The sequence below is a fragment of the Saccharomyces kudriavzevii genome (assembly GCF_947243775.1).
Source record: "Saccharomyces kudriavzevii IFO 1802 strain IFO1802 genome assembly, chromosome: 3".
Lineage (NCBI taxonomy): Eukaryota > Fungi > Ascomycota > Saccharomycetes > Saccharomycetales > Saccharomycetaceae > Saccharomyces > Saccharomyces kudriavzevii.
The window spans coordinates 201,220-221,050 of NC_079274.1; the positions used below are offsets into that span (position 1 = coordinate 201,220).

At 38.0% G+C, this 19,831-nt stretch overlaps 8 protein-coding genes across 8 annotated transcripts; 4 read left to right on the plus strand and 4 right to left on the minus strand.

Moving 5' to 3' along the window:
• Positions 1-392: 392 nt before the first annotated feature.
• On the plus strand, positions 393-4,079 carry SNT1 (Snt1p; the record flags this gene model as incomplete). Its single annotated transcript, XM_056232067.1, has 1 exon — positions 393-4,079. The coding sequence occupies one exon, from the start codon at positions 393-395 to the stop codon at positions 4,077-4,079; it is 3,687 nt and encodes a 1,228-aa protein (XP_056086383.1).
• A 389-nt stretch (positions 4,080-4,468) lies between these two features.
• On the plus strand, positions 4,469-5,512 carry ELO2 (fatty acid elongase ELO2; the record flags this gene model as incomplete). The annotated part of the gene is made up of 1 exon (XM_056232068.1): positions 4,469-5,512. One exon carries the CDS (start codon positions 4,469-4,471, stop codon positions 5,510-5,512), a length of 1,044 nt encoding a protein of 347 aa, XP_056086384.1.
• Positions 5,513-5,719: 207 nt separating this feature from the next.
• RRP43 (exosome non-catalytic core subunit RRP43) lies at positions 5,720-6,901 on the minus strand (the record flags this gene model as incomplete). The annotated part of the gene is made up of 1 exon (XM_056232069.1): positions 5,720-6,901. The coding sequence occupies one exon, from the start codon at positions 6,899-6,901 to the stop codon at positions 5,720-5,722; it is 1,182 nt and encodes a 393-aa protein (XP_056086385.1).
• A 282-nt stretch (positions 6,902-7,183) lies between these two features.
• On the plus strand, positions 7,184-8,188 carry RBK1 (putative ribokinase; the record flags this gene model as incomplete). Its single annotated transcript, XM_056232070.1, has 1 exon — positions 7,184-8,188. The coding sequence occupies one exon, from the start codon at positions 7,184-7,186 to the stop codon at positions 8,186-8,188; it is 1,005 nt and encodes a 334-aa protein (XP_056086386.1).
• A 118-nt stretch (positions 8,189-8,306) lies between these two features.
• On the minus strand, positions 8,307-11,090 carry PHO87 (SPX domain-containing inorganic phosphate transporter; the record flags this gene model as incomplete). Its single annotated transcript, XM_056232071.1, has 1 exon — positions 8,307-11,090. One exon carries the CDS (start codon positions 11,088-11,090, stop codon positions 8,307-8,309), a length of 2,784 nt encoding a protein of 927 aa, XP_056086387.1.
• Positions 11,091-11,502: 412 nt separating this feature from the next.
• Positions 11,503-13,332, minus strand: BUD5 (Ras family guanine nucleotide exchange factor BUD5; the record flags this gene model as incomplete). The annotated part of the gene is made up of 1 exon (XM_056232072.1): positions 11,503-13,332. The coding sequence occupies one exon, from the start codon at positions 13,330-13,332 to the stop codon at positions 11,503-11,505; it is 1,830 nt and encodes a 609-aa protein (XP_056086388.1).
• A 752-nt stretch (positions 13,333-14,084) lies between these two features.
• Positions 14,085-14,573, plus strand: SKDI03G1055 (homeobox domain-containing protein; the record flags this gene model as incomplete). The annotated part of the gene is made up of 3 exons (XM_056232074.1): positions 14,085-14,189; positions 14,245-14,490; positions 14,544-14,573. 3 exons carry the CDS (start codon positions 14,085-14,087, stop codon positions 14,571-14,573), a joined length of 381 nt encoding a protein of 126 aa, XP_056086389.1.
• A 391-nt stretch (positions 14,574-14,964) lies between these two features.
• Positions 14,965-19,161, minus strand: TAF2 (transcription initiation factor TFIID subunit TAF2; the record flags this gene model as incomplete). Its single annotated transcript, XM_056232075.1, has 1 exon — positions 14,965-19,161. One exon carries the CDS (start codon positions 19,159-19,161, stop codon positions 14,965-14,967), a length of 4,197 nt encoding a protein of 1,398 aa, XP_056086390.1.
• Between the last annotated feature and the right edge of the window lie 670 nt (positions 19,162-19,831).

Consider the following 19,831-nt stretch of genomic DNA (forward strand, 5'->3'; position numbering starts at 1 on the left):
CATTATTATTATTGTAATTGCATACGTAACAAATGTCATCATAAATGCCGGGTACTCTCTCAGCTTTTCTTCTCTATTTCGCCTATTGAAAATGGCAAAAGGGTAAAGGAAAAAAAAAACAAATGATTAATTCTTCATCGAGTTATGTTGAAGTCCGTTACGCAACCGCTGATTTAAAAGAGCTAAGAAAACTTGGATTGCTTTTCGTTAGTGCTCCATCTTCAAATCTCTTCATTATTCAAGACAGGCGGTGGAAAAGAGGTCCTTACATTGCTCGAATCTTCAAAAGCGAAATAGACAACCACTATATTGTTCCGAAAAGGTTTGCTCAATAATTTGCCTACTTACCTGTGCATAGAATAACAACCAGAAACCCAATAAATACGGTAAACATGGGGTATCCACCACCTACACGAAGGCTTGGAGACAAGAAAAGATACCATTATTCTAATAATCCTAATCGAAGGCATCCCTCCGGTGTCTATTCCAAAAATGGCTTTTTAAAATCAATCAATAATGGATTTGTGCCTTCTCCTACTGCAGAAATTTCAACGGACCCATCTATTGTTCCCACAAGCGCACCACCACCTCTTCCTTCCGCGATGCCTGCAAGCACATTTGGTATCGAAGCACCAAGGCCGTCCCGGTATGATCCGGGCTCAGTAAGTAGGCCCACGTCATCATCTTATTTGCCAGCTAGGAAGATTGGCAGCCGCTACAATCCAGAAGTTGAAAGACCCTCTTCAACCGCCGGTTCAACCCCGGAAAACACAAATTCGAACATCACCAGTAACGCCAATGCGGACACTGGAAAATCACGCTATTCCCAAAAAACCATGAGTAGATATAACCCTCAGTCTAATAGCTCTTCAAATCTTACGCACTTTTCTTCAAGTGTTTCAAATGCTCCCCCGTTTTACGTCGCTAATGGAAATTCTCGGGTTAGGCCTAGATCAATAGATGATTACAGTCTCGATGTATCGAACAATCCTGAACCAAATGCTGCTTCATCAGTTGATGGTAATAGCGCTCATTCTTATTACTCTAGGAGCAACAAATGGAGATCGGTTGGAACACCTTCAAGACCGCCGTTTGAGGACCATGTTGGTAATATGGCAACTGTCAACAGTAATAATTTAGTTCACCTAAGAGAACCTTTTTGGAAAAGTAACGACTTAAGTTTCTTAAAATCTTCTCATTCGCAGTCATCGCCTTCCCTTTATGCTAATAAATTTCACGAAGTAAGTAAAGTTGATAGATCACAATCACCAGTTAAAATTGAAGCGTCATGCGCGGATGAAGCAAAAGTTACCCCATATCATGATGATAAATTTCAATTAGAAGAACCGGATATCAAGCCTCATGTCTCTACAGAATCAGACACCAGCAAGGATCATGGTGAAAAGATCGAGGAAAGTCTACTTAAAACCAGGCGTGAGCTGCTTAAGAAACACTCTGTGCTAGAAAAAAGAAAAGAGTACGATGAAGTGGAAGTCGACGTTAGAAAATCGGAAGAATCTAATACGGATAGAAAGCAGGATGAGATCTGGACGACAGCGACAACTACAGTTGTTAGTGCGATTGAAGAGGACAAAGAACAGGGAAAGGAAAAGAGGAAATCTATTGAGAAAAAGGAGACTCCAGAAATTAGGAATTATGAAAGGATATACGATCCAAAAGTTCTGAGAACAGACTTAACAAAGCTCGTAGTAGCAAATGATAATAAAGGTTACGAGGAGCCACTTGAGGAAATTGAGAGGTGCATTTTCCCATTATCGAAATCAGAGACAAGGTTATGGGAGTTGAAAAATCAGACAAGGAACAAAATAGTCAGTAAACAGAAATACCTATTGAAAGACACAATCAAGAGTTTTACAGAGTATCCATTTTATGTCCAAAACAAACTTATTCATCAACAGGCGACAGGGCTTATCCTAACCAAAATCGTATCTAAAATAAAGAAGCAAGAATATTTGAAAAGAATAAAGTTAAAGCATGATTATTTTGATTTGCAAACAAAATACGAAAAAGAGTGCGAAGTTTTGACTAAACTAAGTGAAAATTTGAGGAAGGAAGAAATTGAAAATAAGCGTAAGGAGCACGAGTTAATGGAGCAGAAAAGACGAGAGAAAGGTATTGAAACAGAAAAAGAAAAGAGCATACGCCATTCGTCCTCGTCTTCATCATCCCGTCGCAGAAATAGAGCTGATTTTGTTGATGATGCAGAAATGGAAAATGTACTACTACAGATAGATCCAAATTATAAGCATTATCAAGCGGCTGCAACAATCCCACAACTGATATTAGATCCACTTAAAAAGTATTCTCACAAGTTTTGCGATGTTAATAATTTAGTAACAGACAAATACCTCTGGGCGTCTAGAGTATTGAAGGACGCTGTTGATAACTTTTCTGACCATGAACATTCCCTGTTTTTGGAGGGTTATTCGATCCATCCCAAAAAATTTGGAAAAATTTCACACTACATGGGTGGACTGCGAACTCCTGAAGAATGTGTCCTGCATTATTATAGAACCAAAAAAACTGTTAATTATAAACAACTCCTTATTGATAAAAACAAGAAGAGGAAAATGTCTGCTGCGGCCAAGCGTCGTAGGAGAAAAGAAAGGAGCAACGACGAAGAAATTGAGATAGACGAAGGTAAAGAAGACACAATGGACACGGCGGATAAGAAAGGAAAGAGTGAAAACATTGTTGAAGAAATCATCCACCCCGTTTTGGTGCATGTGCCTGAATTGGAAGATAATCCACAAGGTATATCTGAAAACGCCATCGGTATTGCTGAAAAAGAGAGCGATGAAGTTGTAGGTAGACCAGAAGACACTACAACGGCGAATGAACTGAAGAGGGTGTATGATGTGATCGAAGGCAACGATAACAAGTCTAATATTATCAAAGTCAACAATGAACTTGCGTCCACGGCAGTCAAAGAAGGTGTTCAAAATGACTATTATCCTGAGGAGTCTAGGGAACTCGATTTTGGTTTAGAAAACGCATTACAAAGAAAAAAGCACAAAGCTGCATTGGAACATAAAACAAGTTATTGGAGTGTTCGTGAATCTCAACTTTTCCCAGAATTATTGAAGGATTTTGGTTCTCAATGGTCTTTGATATCAGAGAAACTGGGAACGAAGTCAACTACCATGGTAAGGAACTACTACCAAAGAAATGCTGCCCGAAATGGGTGGAAATTGTTAGTTGACGAAACGGATTTAAAGCGAGATGGAACGAGTTCAGAGTCCGTGCAACAATCCCAAATATTGATACAACCAGAGCGTCCCAATATCAACGTTTATAATAATATTCCTCCCCAGCAAAGGCCGGCTTTAGGCTACTTTGTTGGGCAACCAACTCAGGTGCCCAACACATCTATGTCTTCTATTGATGGCTCTATAAGACCCTTTGGGCCTGACTTTCATCGTGACAGTTTTTCGAAGGTTAGTACTCCTCTAACTACTTTACCACCGCCAAGGCTACCATCTATCCAATTTCCTCGCTCAGAAATGCCTGAACCTACAATGGCTGATCTGCGAATCAGAACTGTAGACCATATTGACACATTGGCCGATGCAGCCTCGTCTGTAACAAAAACTAATAATCAAAATTTTAGTGATGAAAGGCATAACATTGACATTAACCGTAAATCAGCAACAATTAGTAGTCTACTGAATAATTCTGACCGAGATACCAAGGCTTCTCTTCAAAACGGTCCCAGGTATCATGCGCAAATTGAGGACACTCCCAAGTTGAACAATATTGTGGTACAAGAAATAAAGCCGAACATCACTACGCCAAGATCCAGTTCTATTTCCGCATTGTTGAACCCTGTCAATGGGAATGGACAATCGAATCCAGATGGCAGACCGTTACTACCGCTCAACAGTACTGCTTCTCAAGGCCCTTCCAGTTTTCCACTACCGCCTCCACGCACTAGCACGGCAGGTCGTCTGCCCCCAAAGTTCAATTTTTCAAATGATCCACTGGCTGCTTTGGCTGCAGTGGCATCTGCACCAGATGCGATTAATGGGTTTTTGTCTAAAAAGGAGAATAATAACTGAGGAAACGGCCTGAACTAGGTAACATTCATGTTCTATCTTTCGCCCCCCACTGGCCGATAAGAGCTTAAAACATACATTGTGTAGTGTGGTATTCTACATTCTACATATAAAATAAGGAGGTTTTAATGATAATTGTAATTTCGTATTGTTTCTGTATTATAAATAGTTTCTGATTGCAAAACTGTTTTGTCCGAGTGATATGTAAGTACGTCACATATTCACATGCCTTGGCGTGCGGCCACTCCCTCTGAAAATCGCAAAACCTGCAAAGAAATAAACATCGCGAAAAAGTCAATGAAAAATCGGAAAATATTTTTCATTTCAGTATCGTCCACAAGCAAATTTGCACAAAATAAAAAGATTTAGCTAATTATCTTCGTCCTGAAGCCATGAATTCACTCGTTACTCAATATGCTGCTCCTCTGTTTGATCGTTATCCTCAACTTCATGACTATTTACCCACTATAGAACGTCCATTTTTCAATATTTCATTGTGGGAGCATTTCGATGATGTCGTCACGTATGTAACTAAGGGTAAGTTTATTCCAAGTGAGTTTGAATTTATCGCAGGCGAATTGCCATTGAGTACATTGCCACCTGTACTATATACTATCGTTGCTTACTATGTGATTATTTTCGGTGGCAGGTTTTTGTTAAGTAACTCGAAGCCACTTAAATTAAATGGCCTTTTCCAATTGCATAATTTGTTTTTGACTTCTCTTTCATTGACACTGCTATTACTCATGATTGAACAGTTAGTGCCAATCATTGTTCAGCACGGGTTATACTTTGCTATTTGCAATATTGGTGCTTGGACTCAACCACTCGTTACATTATATTACTTGAATTACATTGTGAAGTTTATTGAGTTTATAGACACCTTTTTCTTGGTTCTGAAGCAAAAGAAATTGACGTTTTTGCATACCTATCACCATGGCGCCACCGCTTTATTGTGTTACACTCAATTAATGGGCACCACTTCAATTTCCTGGGTCCCTATTTCCTTGAACCTTGGTGTTCATGTGGTTATGTATTGGTACTATTTCCTAGCTGCCAGAGGTATTAGGGTTTGGTGGAAGGAATGGGTCACCAGATTTCAAATTATTCAGTTTGTATTGGATATTGGTTTTATTTATTATGCCGTTTACCAAAAGGCAGCCCACCTGTATTTCCCAATCCTGCCACATTGTGGCGACTGTGTGGGTTCAACTACTGCTACATTTGCTGGTTGTGCTATTATTTCTTCATATTTGGTACTATTCATCTCATTTTACATTAACGTTTATAAACGTAAAGGCACCAAGACCAGTAGAGTTGTAAAGCGTGCTCATGGTGGTGTTGCCGCTAAAGTCAACGAGTACGTTAACGTTGACTTGAAAAACGTTCCTACCCCATCTCCATCGCCAAAACCTCAGCACAGAAGAAAGAGGTAAGTTAAGTGAAGAACAGTTTTATACAAAAGTTCTAGGTGTTGAGCTTCTATAGGTTCTTCTTTTTCTTGGTTTATCTATTATTACTATTATGTTGTAAAAAGTGAGAAGGTTTGTTAAATACATATATATGCGTATATATATAGTTGAAAAAAAAATTTTGGTTTCCTCTCAACGCAGTTGGTAATTCACGTTCTCCAAATGAATGCATTATTTCTTTACCCTGGCTGACAAATCGTTTGCTCTAACCTTAGATAACAATAATGATCTTTTTATCATCTCTGGCGTTATTTTAGCGCCCGCCCCCACCAATGTTAATTGCTTATAGCGCCCTGCAGAACTAGCGATCACAGAGATTGTTGAATGAATACTTATTTCTTCAGCTTCAGTATCTAAATCAGCTATTAGTATGCACTGCGATTTATCCATATCAATATCGACTTCTTCTTGAGCGTTGTCAGGGTTCTGTAGTTGCGATTCTGGATCTAACTCTATTACCCCATAGTTTGCGGCGAATGCAATATTTTGTGAGCTTATCATTAACGGTAGTGACTTGGTCTGGTCGCAAAGAATTTCGTATGTTTCCCTTATAGTGGCACTCCTTCCCCTTGTTCTAATAGTCATCCTTAAATCCGATGCACGTTCGTCTATAAATGCTTTAGGCAATTTAACATTTTGTAGAGCATACATTAAGGAATTCCAACATAAATCGAAGACTGGACCGGTACGACTCAAGACTATAATCTTCGCATACAAAACATATGACCATTTTCTTTTCATTTTTAAATTTGTTTCGTTCAATGCATCATTTTCTAACTCATCAGGATACAAGACAGAAAAAGTACCATCCTCATTTACACTACGAACACCTGCTTTTACTTTTAGAGCCTTTTTAGGCAATATCCTAGAGTGCAATACAGAATCATACAGTTTTTGTGATATGGTCATTTCCTCATCGGTACAGGCACCTACTCTACCTCTTTCAACTTCCACTACTGGGTAGATGGAAGCATAATTGGCAATTTCATCCTCCTCCTTGGTCACTTCGTATAGCTCATCTTCACCAAAATCATCCAAATCTTTGATTGAGGCACTATTTTCTTCTATTATCCCGCCTGTAATAGAAGTGATGACTACAGTTTTCCCACTTTTTAGAATATTCGAACCCAAAATATTGTTCTTTGCATCCACACTATCTTTCTCCACATAACGTGATAAAGTGTTATTTTCTATAGTTATGTCTCTGAACTCTTCGTATCTTCTTAAACACGGTCTGATGCCTAAAGATAAGTGTCTTTGTAAAGATAGTTCAGGAGAAATTCTCGCTAGAACGTCGGGCGGAAAGGTAATTGGGTGGACCTCAATAGTTTCCAAAGCAGTATTCTCAGCCATCTTCAATGGTACAGTCCTTTGGAATTCTTGATGAATCTATCATCGAAAATGCTCATCGTCTAGTTCTTCTTCATCATTAATATGGCAAATTATAAAAAAAAAGAAAGCAAAATCACTTTTTTCGTTCGTTGTGATTTTTCATATTATCGGAAGCAAGCGGGAATGAAAGTGCTTATATCCGCTCATGAATGGTAATACTGAAAAAAAAATTAAGGATAATAGCTAACTAAATACCTATTTACATGTGTAGCTTTCTTTAAATGATAACCTCGTATTTCAGAAATGGGTATAACAGTAATTGGTTCCTTGAACTACGATTTGGACACTTTTACAGATAGGTTACCTGATGCTGGAGAGACTTTCAGGGCCAATCGCTTCGAGACTCATGCAGGTGGTAAGGGGTTGAACCAGGCTGTTGCCATTGGAAAACTAAAGAGGCCCAGTAGCAACTATAGTGTTCGAATGATTGGTAACGTTGGAAATGACGCATTTGGTGAGCAATTGAAAGGCGTTTTGAATGATTCCAGTGTGGATACTACACATGTTAGCACCTGTGAAGGAATCAGTACAGGTACTGCTACTATATTGATTGAAGAAAAATCAGGTGGTCAAAATAGAATATTAATCGTGGAGGGAGCTAATGGTAAAACTGTTTATGATTCGAGGCAACTGAGTAGAATTTTCCCGGAAGACAAGGTAGAAGAGGAGTATGTTGTATTTCAACACGAAATCCCAGACCCCATTTCCATAATTAAGTGGTTGCACGAGAACAGGCCAAATTTTCGAGTCGTATATAATCCTTCACCCTTCAAGGCCATGGATAGGGAGGATTGGGAGTTGATCGATCTTTTAGTTGTCAATGAAATTGAAGCACTTCAGATCCTGGAAACCATTTTTGATTATAAGTTTGTTGAAGAAATAAAGGAACGAATTAGTGATGATTTCATTGGGGAATATCGTAAGGTCTGTGAAGTCTTGCACAAAACACTTATAGATCATAAGAAAAAGGGCACTGTGGTCATGACTTTGGGTTCCAGAGGTGTGCTTTTTTGTTCGTACGAAGACCCTCGGGTACAGTTCCTTCCGGCTATAAAAGATGTCTGTGTTGTCGATACTACGGGAGCTGGAGATACTTTCCTAGGAGCTTTAGTTACCCAACTATATCAAGGGGAGAAGTTGCCTGTGGCTATAAAGTTCTCCACTTTAGCAAGTTCCTTGACTATACAAAAAAAAGGTGCTGCAGAGAGTATGCCAGCATTTGAGAGCGTTCAAAATTGTATGAAGTAGAAATGTGTTAACTTTTTATTTTTAGTTTATAAAATGTCATTTTTCGTAATATATAAAAATCAGAATTGTACAAGGAAAATGCAGAAGTAAAAAACAGTAGATATATGAAGGAAACGATTTAGGTACTGGTGCTTCCTTTCAAAACGGATGAACTAATACCGTAACCTATAGTAATGACGCAGACAAACGCCAATAATGAGGCAGGAACCCCTCTGGAAATGAATGCACCCACAGTTAGCCACCTATTGCCCTTTTTATCGGTCATTGAAATAGCAGTAACGTTGGGAAATCCGGAGGAGGCTAATCCCATACCACAAGATGCTAATAAGGCGCAACCAAATACAAGAATTGGGGCTGCTTTTGGGTTACTCAACTTATTACCGACTTCTTGCACCAAAGGGATAATAATGATAGCAGACACTGTATGTGAAACAAAAGTACCAACAACAAGCATTAAGATACCGAAAATACATAAGATAGCGAAGACACCATCATTCTGAATTTTCTTCTGTAAGGCTCTTGCAATGGTTACTAATAAACCTGACGATGAAACCGCTTTACCAAGCGCAATACCACCCATAGCCAGAATAACAATGGACCAAGGAAATGTGTTAAAATCCTTTGTAGATAAAAGTCCTGTACCAAAAAACAAGACAATCGGTATAACAGCAATTTCACCGGATGACCCGAAGGCACTTTCGATTTGTGACTCTACACACCATAAAATAATGGTAGCAATCGTCACAGCAATGATGTAATATTGCTTTATGGTGAACCTAGTTTTTATTGGCTTGAATTTTTCTAGTTTGGTTTCTCCTATTTTGAACGTTACTATCATCAAAGCCCAAGAACATAGCATAGATAAGATACCCGTAGGTAGAGCCACAGCAAAAAACTGACCCCAGCCGATGCCATAAGTTTTTAAATATTGCATGGAGATGATATTTTGGGGTGAAGAAATAGGTGAAGCCATACCACCAATATCTGCTGAAAGTGCGACCCCCATGACTAATGCCTTAGCAAATGGTGAAGTGTAGTCTAACGGGTCTAATAATGGGGTCAATAGAGAATAAGTTAAAACTGGAGAGGCGACATTGGAAATCCACATCGAAAGAAAGAACACCACACACATTGCCATTAGAAGAACATTTCTTGGTTTGGTACCAGCAAAGGCTAATAGCCAAGAAGCCAAAACTTTGGCGACATTGTATTGCGACAGAGCTTCACCCAAAGTAAAACCTGCTAGTAAAATCATAATTGTGGAGGACCACATTGTACCTAATATTTCTGAAGAGGCAGCCGCCGCTCCCATCACCTTACCTTGATCGTCTTTTAGCACTCGGAAAAGAACTGTTAGAAGTGGGACCAAAAGACCTGTAATGTGTAAGGGGATGGCCTCACTTGCCCACAAGAAAGCGCAACATTCTACTAATGCCATACATCTGTGCTCTACGGGGTCATTGAAAGTCTTAACACCCAATAGGACACCTGTAACGATAATAATAAACCCTATTTTCATGGCTCTCTTACCGAAAAACAGCTTTGGAACAGCCAAGTTTTCGATAGTAGTGAACTTCAAATTTATTGGTTTAGGCAAGGAGTACATGAAATACTCAATTTGAAGCTTTTCATGCATTAATTTTTCAGCCTCGTCTTCAATAGCTATTATATCCTTGTTTTGGGAAGAAAGACTGAACATATCCTTCCAAGTGTTACTTCTTTCCCAAACGATGTGGTCGTGCAGATACGATTTTAGTTCCTGTTTACAGGCATCTACGTTGCCAGGTTGACCCATTAGAACAGCGTAAAATTCGATAAGTTGAGCTATCTTGCTGTTTAAAATACTCAAAGTATCATGTTGGAAAATGTATGTGTCTTTGAAAAACTCTTCACTTTCAATTAGTTCTTGCCTAGTGTTCATATGCAACACTTTATCAGACTTTTTGGTGATTTTACCGAAGCCCATTCTGTTTAATTCGATGAAAGACTTTAATTGGCAAAGATCTATGTAAAGGTTAATTATAGTTTGTTTCAATAAAGATTTTTTCTGGGATTTAATGTTAAATTGTGAATAATTCAAAAGTGCGGTGTTGTCTGTAGTATCTGCGAACACGTCCACGTCATCATCGTCCATTTCCTCTTCGCTGTAATCATACCTATTTCTCAACTCGCTATCAAGGTTTGAAGAATGAACTTCGTATGGATTATTAGATGCTTGGATCTGCGATGTACTAGAGACAATATCTCTTAAAGGAGGCAGGTCCTCCATTTCAGGACCGAATGTCTCGTTCACTCTTGTTACAATGCCTTCTTTTTCTAAGTCGTTAACCAAATTGTCAAATCTCTCATAGAATTTCGCTTCCATTCTTTTGTAGAAATCGTCCATTTTCAATTTCTCATCACTCAAATTGGTTACGAAAGTGTCATAAGAGCTAAATAAAGTCCTTCCCTCACTGCTCACAGAGGAACTGCGAGACTCAAAGAACTTTTTACTTATAAAATTCTTGTTGATCACAGTATTTTTACCCTGAGGAGATAATTCGTCTAACTCAATCGTTTCCTCATTGACGTTATTACCATCTATGGCTTTTTCGCCCGTTTCGCCCTTTTTGTTTATTGTTGACGACGGTTGTTTAGAACCAAACAGCTTACGCTTTAGCTGGTGGGCAAATCTTCTCTTGGAGGACGAAGGGTCTCCAGTAGCTACGTTACTTTCTATATCCGGAGTAGGACGTTGCGTTTGAGAGTCAGCGTCATAATTCACCCCTTCATCGTCTGGCTTTTCTTGTTTCAACTGATCTGTCTGCAATGTGTAGATCAGATTCTTTAACTCGTTATAGTCAAGATAATGATTCTGCCATTCAGGGACAGCATTGTATTTGAGGAAGTGTGAGAATCTCATTGTCGAGGCACAATTATAGCCGCCTTTGTCCTGCTTTTGCTGCACCGTTGTCTGAGAGATGACTGCTTTTTGGTGTGAAAGATTGTTTTCTGGTCATAATTTGTCAATGCATCGGATAAATTTTTCCCACGTGCCGAATTATCAATTAATTAAAAGGACATTTTGATAAGACGGAATAGAAATAGGCGCTAGTTCAAGGCAGTGTATATAGAAGGGGTTTTGTAAGCCGTAGACCCTTTTCATGTTGTTGTTCGGGGAACTCTTAACAGACAATTATAACACTATTTATTCCTGTCGGAATACGTTTTTGGTAAGCTTACAGACTGTCGTCCCATGGATGAATATAGATTATTTATGAAGGCCTGAGACAAAATGTAGTATTCGTGCTTTCTCCCCCTTACACTTTTTGTTTTTACGTTAATCTTGGAATCTTGGCGATACTAACTTGATATGCCCTGTCTTTATTGTTTTTGTATAAGCTATGTACTTCTACCATAGCACCTAAAAGACTTCTAGCAGTATTATCTGAACACTGTAGGTTTTCATATTGTTTCTGTTGCAGATATTGTGCAAAAGCTATTATCTTTGTAATTTGATGGAATTTCTGCATGTTGACACCAGTGCCATCTTTTGCAAATGTATCGTTTCCATCTCTTATGAAGGTGATATCCCTGATGAGCAGTGAGGTGAAAGGCACACAGGGGAGCTCATTGTGAGCAATTTGTTGAATTATGTCTCTGTAAACGTTGTAATTGTTGCTTGGATGTACAATGACCTTTAGACGCTCAAAAAGTTCACCTTCTTTGACACTTAACGGGAAAGACAGTCTTTCAACGGAATGGTTCTGCAACGAGGTGATGATGGTAGCAAGAGAGTTTAAGTTCCGCAAATACAAGCAACCAAACGCGACCCGCAACCAGTACGAAATTGTGCGTGTTTGCTGTATAGTTGTCTCAAGTACGTAGTACGATAGCTGATTCGAAAACATGAACACAGAGTCGATGACTGTATCTTTATGTTTGAAATGTCTTGTGAACTGTATTGTTTCAATGTTCAGGTAAAGAGCAGATTCCAAGAGCGTTAATGTCTTTGCAAGTGACCATGCAGGCACGTCAAGAGCAAAGGCGTCGACGTCTAGCTCGTGGCCTTGTTTCCATTGGAGGAGGAAATCATCGAGGTCGTTTGTATGAGACAATTCGTCATTTGCGTCTGTTTTGTCAATCTTGTAGTCATCGAATAAAGTTGTGTAATCAGTGTGTTGTTGTTTTTTGTTGTTTTCGGGTTCTTTGCTAGTGAGACCAATGTATTGGACTTTTAATTGTTTGGTTCTTTTTTCATCTGTAAGCAATTGGACTATATCCGTAAAAACGACATGGTACTCAGTGAATGTGGACAGGTTGTCGTACCAGAAGTGAAGGATGCAATTTAAGGTGTGATAACTGTCCTGCCAATAAGACTCCAACCATAGTTGTATTAGACGAGCAACGGAAAGTTTTTCGTGTTTGTCAATATTTGTGGAATAGCAGAGTTGCAACTCCTCGAGGAGAGCATTATCAGTTGTCCAGTCTCTAAAGTTTAGTAGTAAATTTGCAGAGTCAAAGGGCAGTGGCTTTTTCCATTGGTGGGGGTCGTGCGGTAGCATTTTATCCAAATACAGTTGTATTTTGGCGATTTCTTGTGTGACTTCATCCATACTAAAAAGTAAATAGTCCTGCCCCATTACGATTTGTATTAGTGCCGCGATTCTCTGTATGTCGACGTTGCCATAGAGAAGATAGTGGGCGATTTTCCTAAACAGTTCCTGGGTTGCCTGTTGTATGGAGTTTATAAACGGTCGCCATACGACCAGAAATCTCCAGGCAGAGTTGACAACTACCAAAACGGAATCGTGATTTGTGTCCGCACCCAGTCTATACCAATCACTGAGAAGACGTTTTCTTGCTCTTCTTATTTCGATATTTCTTTTTATGAGAAGGCACTCTCTAGATACACAGGCAGTTGCGTCCAGCAACTGCCGTACGGCCGTTCTCATGCTGTCGAGAATTTTTTTTGGAGAGATATTCTCAATATGAGGCTGTGTATGACTTATGAACTGTAGAAGGAGTACATCATCGATGTTTGAGGTGTGTGTTTTGTTTACTCTTCTCGTGACTATTTGGCCCTGAATAGCGAAGCGTGCGGTTACAAATTGGTCGTCTTGTTCAAGAAGGTAGGCGAGGACATTATCTATCAGTACAAACATCTTAGTAGTGTCTGAGGAGAGGGTTGATTGTTTATGTATTTTTGCGAAATATATATATATATTCTACACAGATATATACATATTTGTTTTTCGGGCTCATTCTTTCTTCTTTGCCAGAGGCTCACCGCTCAAGAGGTCCGCTAATTCTGGAGCGATTGTTATTGTTTTTTCTTTTCTTCTTCTATTCGAAACCCAGTTTTTGATTTGAATGCGAGATAAACTGGTATTCTTCATTAGATTCTCTAGGCCCTTGGTATCTAGATATGGGTTCTCGATGTTCTTTGCAAACCAACTTTCTAGTATTCGGACATTTTCTTTTGTAAACCGGTGTCCTCTGTAAGGTTTAGTACTTTTGTTTATCATATCTTGAGTTACCACATTAAATACCAACCCATCCGCCGATTTATTTTTCTGTGTAAGTTGATAATTACTTCTATCGTTTTCTATGCTGCGCATTTCTTTGAGTAATACAGTAATGGTAGTAGTGAGTTGAGATGTTGTTTGCAACAACTTCTTCTCCTCATCACTAATCTTACGGTTTTTGTTGGCCCTAGATAAGAATCCTAATATATCCCTTAATTCAACTTCTTCTTCTGTTGTTACACTCTCTGGTAACTTAGGTAAATTACAGCAAATAGAAAAGAGCTTTTTATTCTTGAATTTTGTAATTTCGGGAAAATTACATAAAACCACCAACAACGAAAAGTGAAACAGAACATCTCCTTGAATCAAAGAAAGGCAAGAAATACGACATGAACGATATATATACTATAGCTGAGAACATTAACAGAACTTTGTTTAACATTTTAGGTAATGAGATTGATGAAGTCAATCTCAATACTAATAATCTTTATAATGTATGTTAGTTTTTCGAGGATACAATTTAAAACAATTACTAACAATATAATTTAGTTCATAATGGAAAGTAATTTGACAAAAGTAGAACAACATACGCTACAAAAAAATATTTCTAACAATAGGTTAGAAATATATCATGATATCAAGAAGGAAAAGAATCCAAAGGGAAAATCATCAATATCACCTCAAGCAAGGGCATTTTTAGAACAGGTTTTTAGAAAAAAGCAAAGCCTTAATTCAAAAGAGAAAGAAGAAGTTGCAAAGAAGTGCGGCATTACTCCGCTTCAAGTAAGAGTTTGGGTATGTAGTATGAAAAATCAAGCTTAAATATATCCTATACTAACAATTCGTAGTTCATAAATAAACGTATGAGATCTAAATAAATTCGTTTTTAATGATTCAAAATGCATATTCGGGTTTTTTCTTTTACCTTCAACTTTCCGCAACAGTATAATTTTATAAACCCTGGTTTTGGTTTTGTAGAGTGGTTGACGAATAATTATGCTGAAGTACGTGGTGACGGATATTGGGAAGATGTGTTTGTACATTTGGCCTTATAGAGTGTGGTCGTGGCGGAGGTTGTTTATCTTTCGAGTACTGAATGTTGTCAGTATAGCTATCCTGTTGAAAAATCCCCATTGCCTTGGTCTTGTTTCCAATGTTTGTTTATATACTCTTATTACTATGTGCATATCTACATGCTTCTACTGTTTATGTAAATAAATAACATTTAATAGTTACACTGTTATTTGATAATTCCTTTGAGGTATTTACTTACTTACGCCTTGTTATTATTTTGATCATGAACGACCTTGACGTGACTTTTGTAATTTGAACGTGTTGACTATATGGGACGGAGGACAATGATACCATCCCTCTGGGTTGTTGTTGAATTTTCACAAACCGTAATGGTAAACTACCCATACGGTTTACATGGCTTTTGACCTTCCTCGGCTTACTCACCACTTTCGGTTTGAATACCGGCTTTTCGATTTTGTTTACAGATTTCTCACTTTTCAAAGTGATCTTGATCTTATTCACCTTTTTTGGAGTTTCAACAAGAGATGAGACCTCTTTCGTAATGTGCACTTTCAATATACTTTCACGTTTCATTACAATATCTAGCTTATCTTCTCCCTTATTATTCATCTTAGCTACAAGCCTTCTTTCCCTCGGTGCTTCCAACTTAACTACAAAACTATCAATTAAGGTGTACATCACCCTAACTAAGTCATGTATTTGCTTCCTCTGATACAAACTAAGAATGGGTAAATTCAAAACATCCCAGAGCAATACCTTTAAAGGGGCATACCCTTTAAACATATCTCTGCATATCTGTATTAATCCATTAATATTTTGACGCAGTATTTTTTCTCTTTTTATTTTCATATCATCGACATAATTACCACTTAAGAACAGTTCAATATCATCTTCATTTTTTATATTTTCAACTTCATCGTGAACTAGTTGAACGGAGGACTTAATATCATCATTTAGGGTATCCAAACTACCTTCCATAACACTTATATTTACACATTCAGAAAGTACATCAATGACGCTTTCCCTAATGTAAACATCCTTGTGAAAACATAATATTTCTGTAAACAAAACAAGGGCGTCCTTGTTTTTTAAACCACCTTCCAAAAGCATGATTTTCAGTGCCATTAAAAATTCATTTTGAAAACTCTCCCTGTTGCGATCGGTACAGCCGGCTTCCACCGAAAATTTATCCATTATCATCTCTGTCAATTCACTAAACTCGTAGACGCCTTTCTTATGCAATTTGTACTTAGCAAGCATAATAGAAGTCTTAATAAAAGACTCATATGATGACAGCCAATTCACCAAATTTTCGTACCTAAACAACTGCGCTTTCACCTTATCCACGTAAGCAATATCCTTAACATCGTTTAAGGCAACATTCACCACATTTTCAATCAACCCACAGACATAAACATGATCGCTAAACTTATTTTCGCCATTTTCGTTATAAACAAGAATATCCAATAGGAAATCTTTCACCAAATTGGGACATTTTCCATTTTCATCCTTTGCTTTGGCCAACACTTTCGGTATTGTGCACTGTAAGAAATACAATGCAGTATTTTCAAAATCATTACTCTTCGGAATGTTAGAACCATCAAGGCAGAACAAAATTTGAAAAATCTTAATCAAATGTTTGATACCACCAATGAATTTTGGATCATACACATTTTTACTAAGCGCTTCGCACGCCGCGAGCCTTATGCCGAAATAATACCTTTCATCCATGGCCGTCCTAAACAAAACACTTGAGTAAACAAGTGATTTGGCATCCCCGTTATCAACGACGTCCTCGTAATACCGGATAGCCTCTAGTTGAGCTTCGATGTCACCATCTTGTCTCAATTGGGAAGAAAACATATAGTCAGGTTGATTAATATGCATTTTGCAAATCCATTCAAAATCGGAATCTATCCGAATCCATTCAAACGCCTCATTTTGTTTGAGCAATTCATTGCTTTCTGATGTGTGATGAAATTCTGTTAAATGAAATCGGGAACATTCCTCGGGCGACATATAAACGTTTCCTAAACAATTCACGTCTATGACTGTAGGCTTCTCCTCATTGTTGTTTTCCACAGCATTCTCATCATTGGCACCACCACCTCTTTTTCTCAGTCTTCTGTACTTGGTGTTATACTGTATATCTATTTTTGTGAAAGTATCTTTAATTTCCACGATATGCTCATACGGAGTACCGTCATGTTCGTGAATTCTAATGGTCATAGAGCCCGTGAAGCACTCAGTCCGGTTCACATTCGGATGTTCTAATCGGTTCAAAGCACTTCTACAAAAACCTTGCCCTCCAACAACTTTTCCATGACCAAGTTCTTCATCTTGGACTTGCCTTATACCCAATTCTATAACCATTCTCTTCCTATTAAACCGCTGGGTAACGCGTAATATAGGTACGCCAGACCCATATACCCATTGGCTAAAAAAACTTTCTAATTTGCTTTTGTTTACTCTCTCACAAACATGTTGAAAATGTGACGATGTCAAAGAATTATTGGGCAGGTCACCCGATATAGCTTGAAGAAAAACCTTCGGTAATACACGAGACATACCAAAAGATCTCTCAGTCTTGGTCATCCTTTTATCAAGAATATGCAACACCATAGGTGCTTTCAATTGAATAAAGGACAGATCTTGCGAGGTGCAAGATATTGGCCTAGAACTACCACTGAAGGTGCTTCCAATGGGAGGCTTTTCGAAGTCTTCTTCCACGATCGCCTCACTATACCGCTTTAATATGTACTTGTATGCATTATTGCCCATTAATTTTTTAATTACTTGGAAAACCATATAGCCTGCAATACCAAGACAACACCAATAGTCGTTCATGTTCAGAGGAGTAATATTAACACAAGACCATTGGTTAGCCAGGGCCCACGCTAGATCGTTCGTTGAGCTGAATACTTTATCAATGACTTCTAGAGGGTAAAGCAATCTTGTATTACAAACACCTAGTCCTGCGAAGTCCATATGATTACACAGCACAGTCGGTAAGAAAACCAAAGAGTATGACGTGAAAGGGTACGACCCAAATTCCTTCGAGTAAAAATCGATAATTTTCTGGCAGACGACAGTCGAATTAATCACGGTTGCTTCATCAATTTCAGTTGTTGGTAGTGTAAAAACTTGAATGGGAATTATATCTGAGCCTATACTGTCGTCGATAATATTATTGATATTATCGTTGACATTGTCTCTCAACTTGTCCTCCTCTGCTTCATCTTCAACGTCAATACTTGAAGGCGATATCAGAGGCAATGACCATGAATTAAAAGCGCCGATAGCCCATCCGACATGATGAGGGGCAACAGGATTTATTATTTGAAATACGCATTTTTTTTTTGTTAAGTCAATAGGATGCGGAAGTTCTTTAATATTGGAATATTCTGAACAACAAACAACAACATCTCTTAAATTCGGATTATTATTCTCTTCTATATTTCGTCTTTCTTCTTCTTCATCACTTTCGCCATCTTCATCCTCCTCGTCATCACCATCGTCATCTTTTTTGTTTGTCTTCTTGATTTCTTCGCTATCTCTCAAATTGACGTCGTTGTCTTTCTCACTTTTTATTGGCAGCGCCTGTTCCGCTTCTACACTGTCTTCTTCTAATGTATCCTGCCCTTCTTCGTTGTCCATTTCACCATTTTGGCCAATCAATTTGGATGTACCTATATTTTTAACCAATTTTGGTACACTAAATTCCAATTCCCACGTGGATTTTTCATCCAGCAAATCGACACAGGGGACCCAATACGATGCAGAACTGCACATCTCACCATTCGAGGTGTAAACATTCCACAACCACGGTTTTTCGCTGTTTACAGTATCGAATCTTACTCCCGACTTCGGGTTTCTTATTTCGTATTCAATTTGTAATGTAATTGGAGTGAAAACAGATTCTTGCAAACCTGGTGTAGTTTTGATGGAAGGAGTAATTGGAGTGTAACTGCTTAATGAATTAGCATCCTCCAATGATATCTTAATAGAAGAGGGTATTTTGATAGTTAACTGAGATTTGGAATCAGATTCTGGATATTCATTTAAACCAGCGAACTTAGACCTTAAAAAGTGTGATTGTTCAATGGAATTGTCGGTGTATAAAACGTCCCGCGAAGTCGGTCCCTCCAATTTTGTTTGAAGTGGGTCATCATGAATAAATTGGTCGCATCGACGATTCTCAACCAAAACATCTTTAATAGTCATTTCTTTGCAATCAAAAGTCACATATTCTAGATTTTTAATCAACGGAATGATTATTATAGTAGCGCTACCGGTAATGCAGTGGGTGGCCAAATCTATATCCAATGAGATTTTTTCATGGGCAACTCTAAAATTCCTAAATTTCATCTCATGTAGAGTGCTAGATTCATTAACAATCGCTCTGGGAGTAGCATTTTTAGAAAATGACATTGTTAAGGTAGCTTATTACTCCACTTTTCACCAGTTTGAATCTCCTACACCACCTACAATGACTAGTTTATATCGGCAATTATCACCAATAGTTTTCATCTTATGCAATTTACTGATTGCCCAATTCGGTAAAAATATTCAACAGATTACCCGACTGCTTTACAATAATACCAATCACTTGATATAATTCGGATAGATAAAAATCATTAAAGGACATCTTGGGTAAAATGAGATTTTACTGATCGAATTATATTTCAAAATCAATTCAAGATGGTTCAGAACCTTCTTGCAAAATTACACGCGTTCTGTTAAATTTAGACTAGCAAATACCTTTTTAAAAGCGATTAATATTTCTTTAGTAGCGTCACTAACTCTCTTCCCATCATTGTGGGATACCTCTCCTTCTGCTATAACAATAAAAAGAAAAAAAGATCAATCAATCACAAGGAGTTCATTTCTTGGCACATTTTCTAGCATTCAATTTTTTTATGATTTTCCCCTCCAGCTTGGAATTTATCATAATGACCATCTAATATTTGCCCTACCTCTCCAGTAGTCAACCATAAAAAAAGAATATATATAAATGCGTTATTACCATAATTATATCTATGTATGGACATATATGTATTTTCGATTACTTTTTATAATATATACGAAGAAAAGGTTGGGA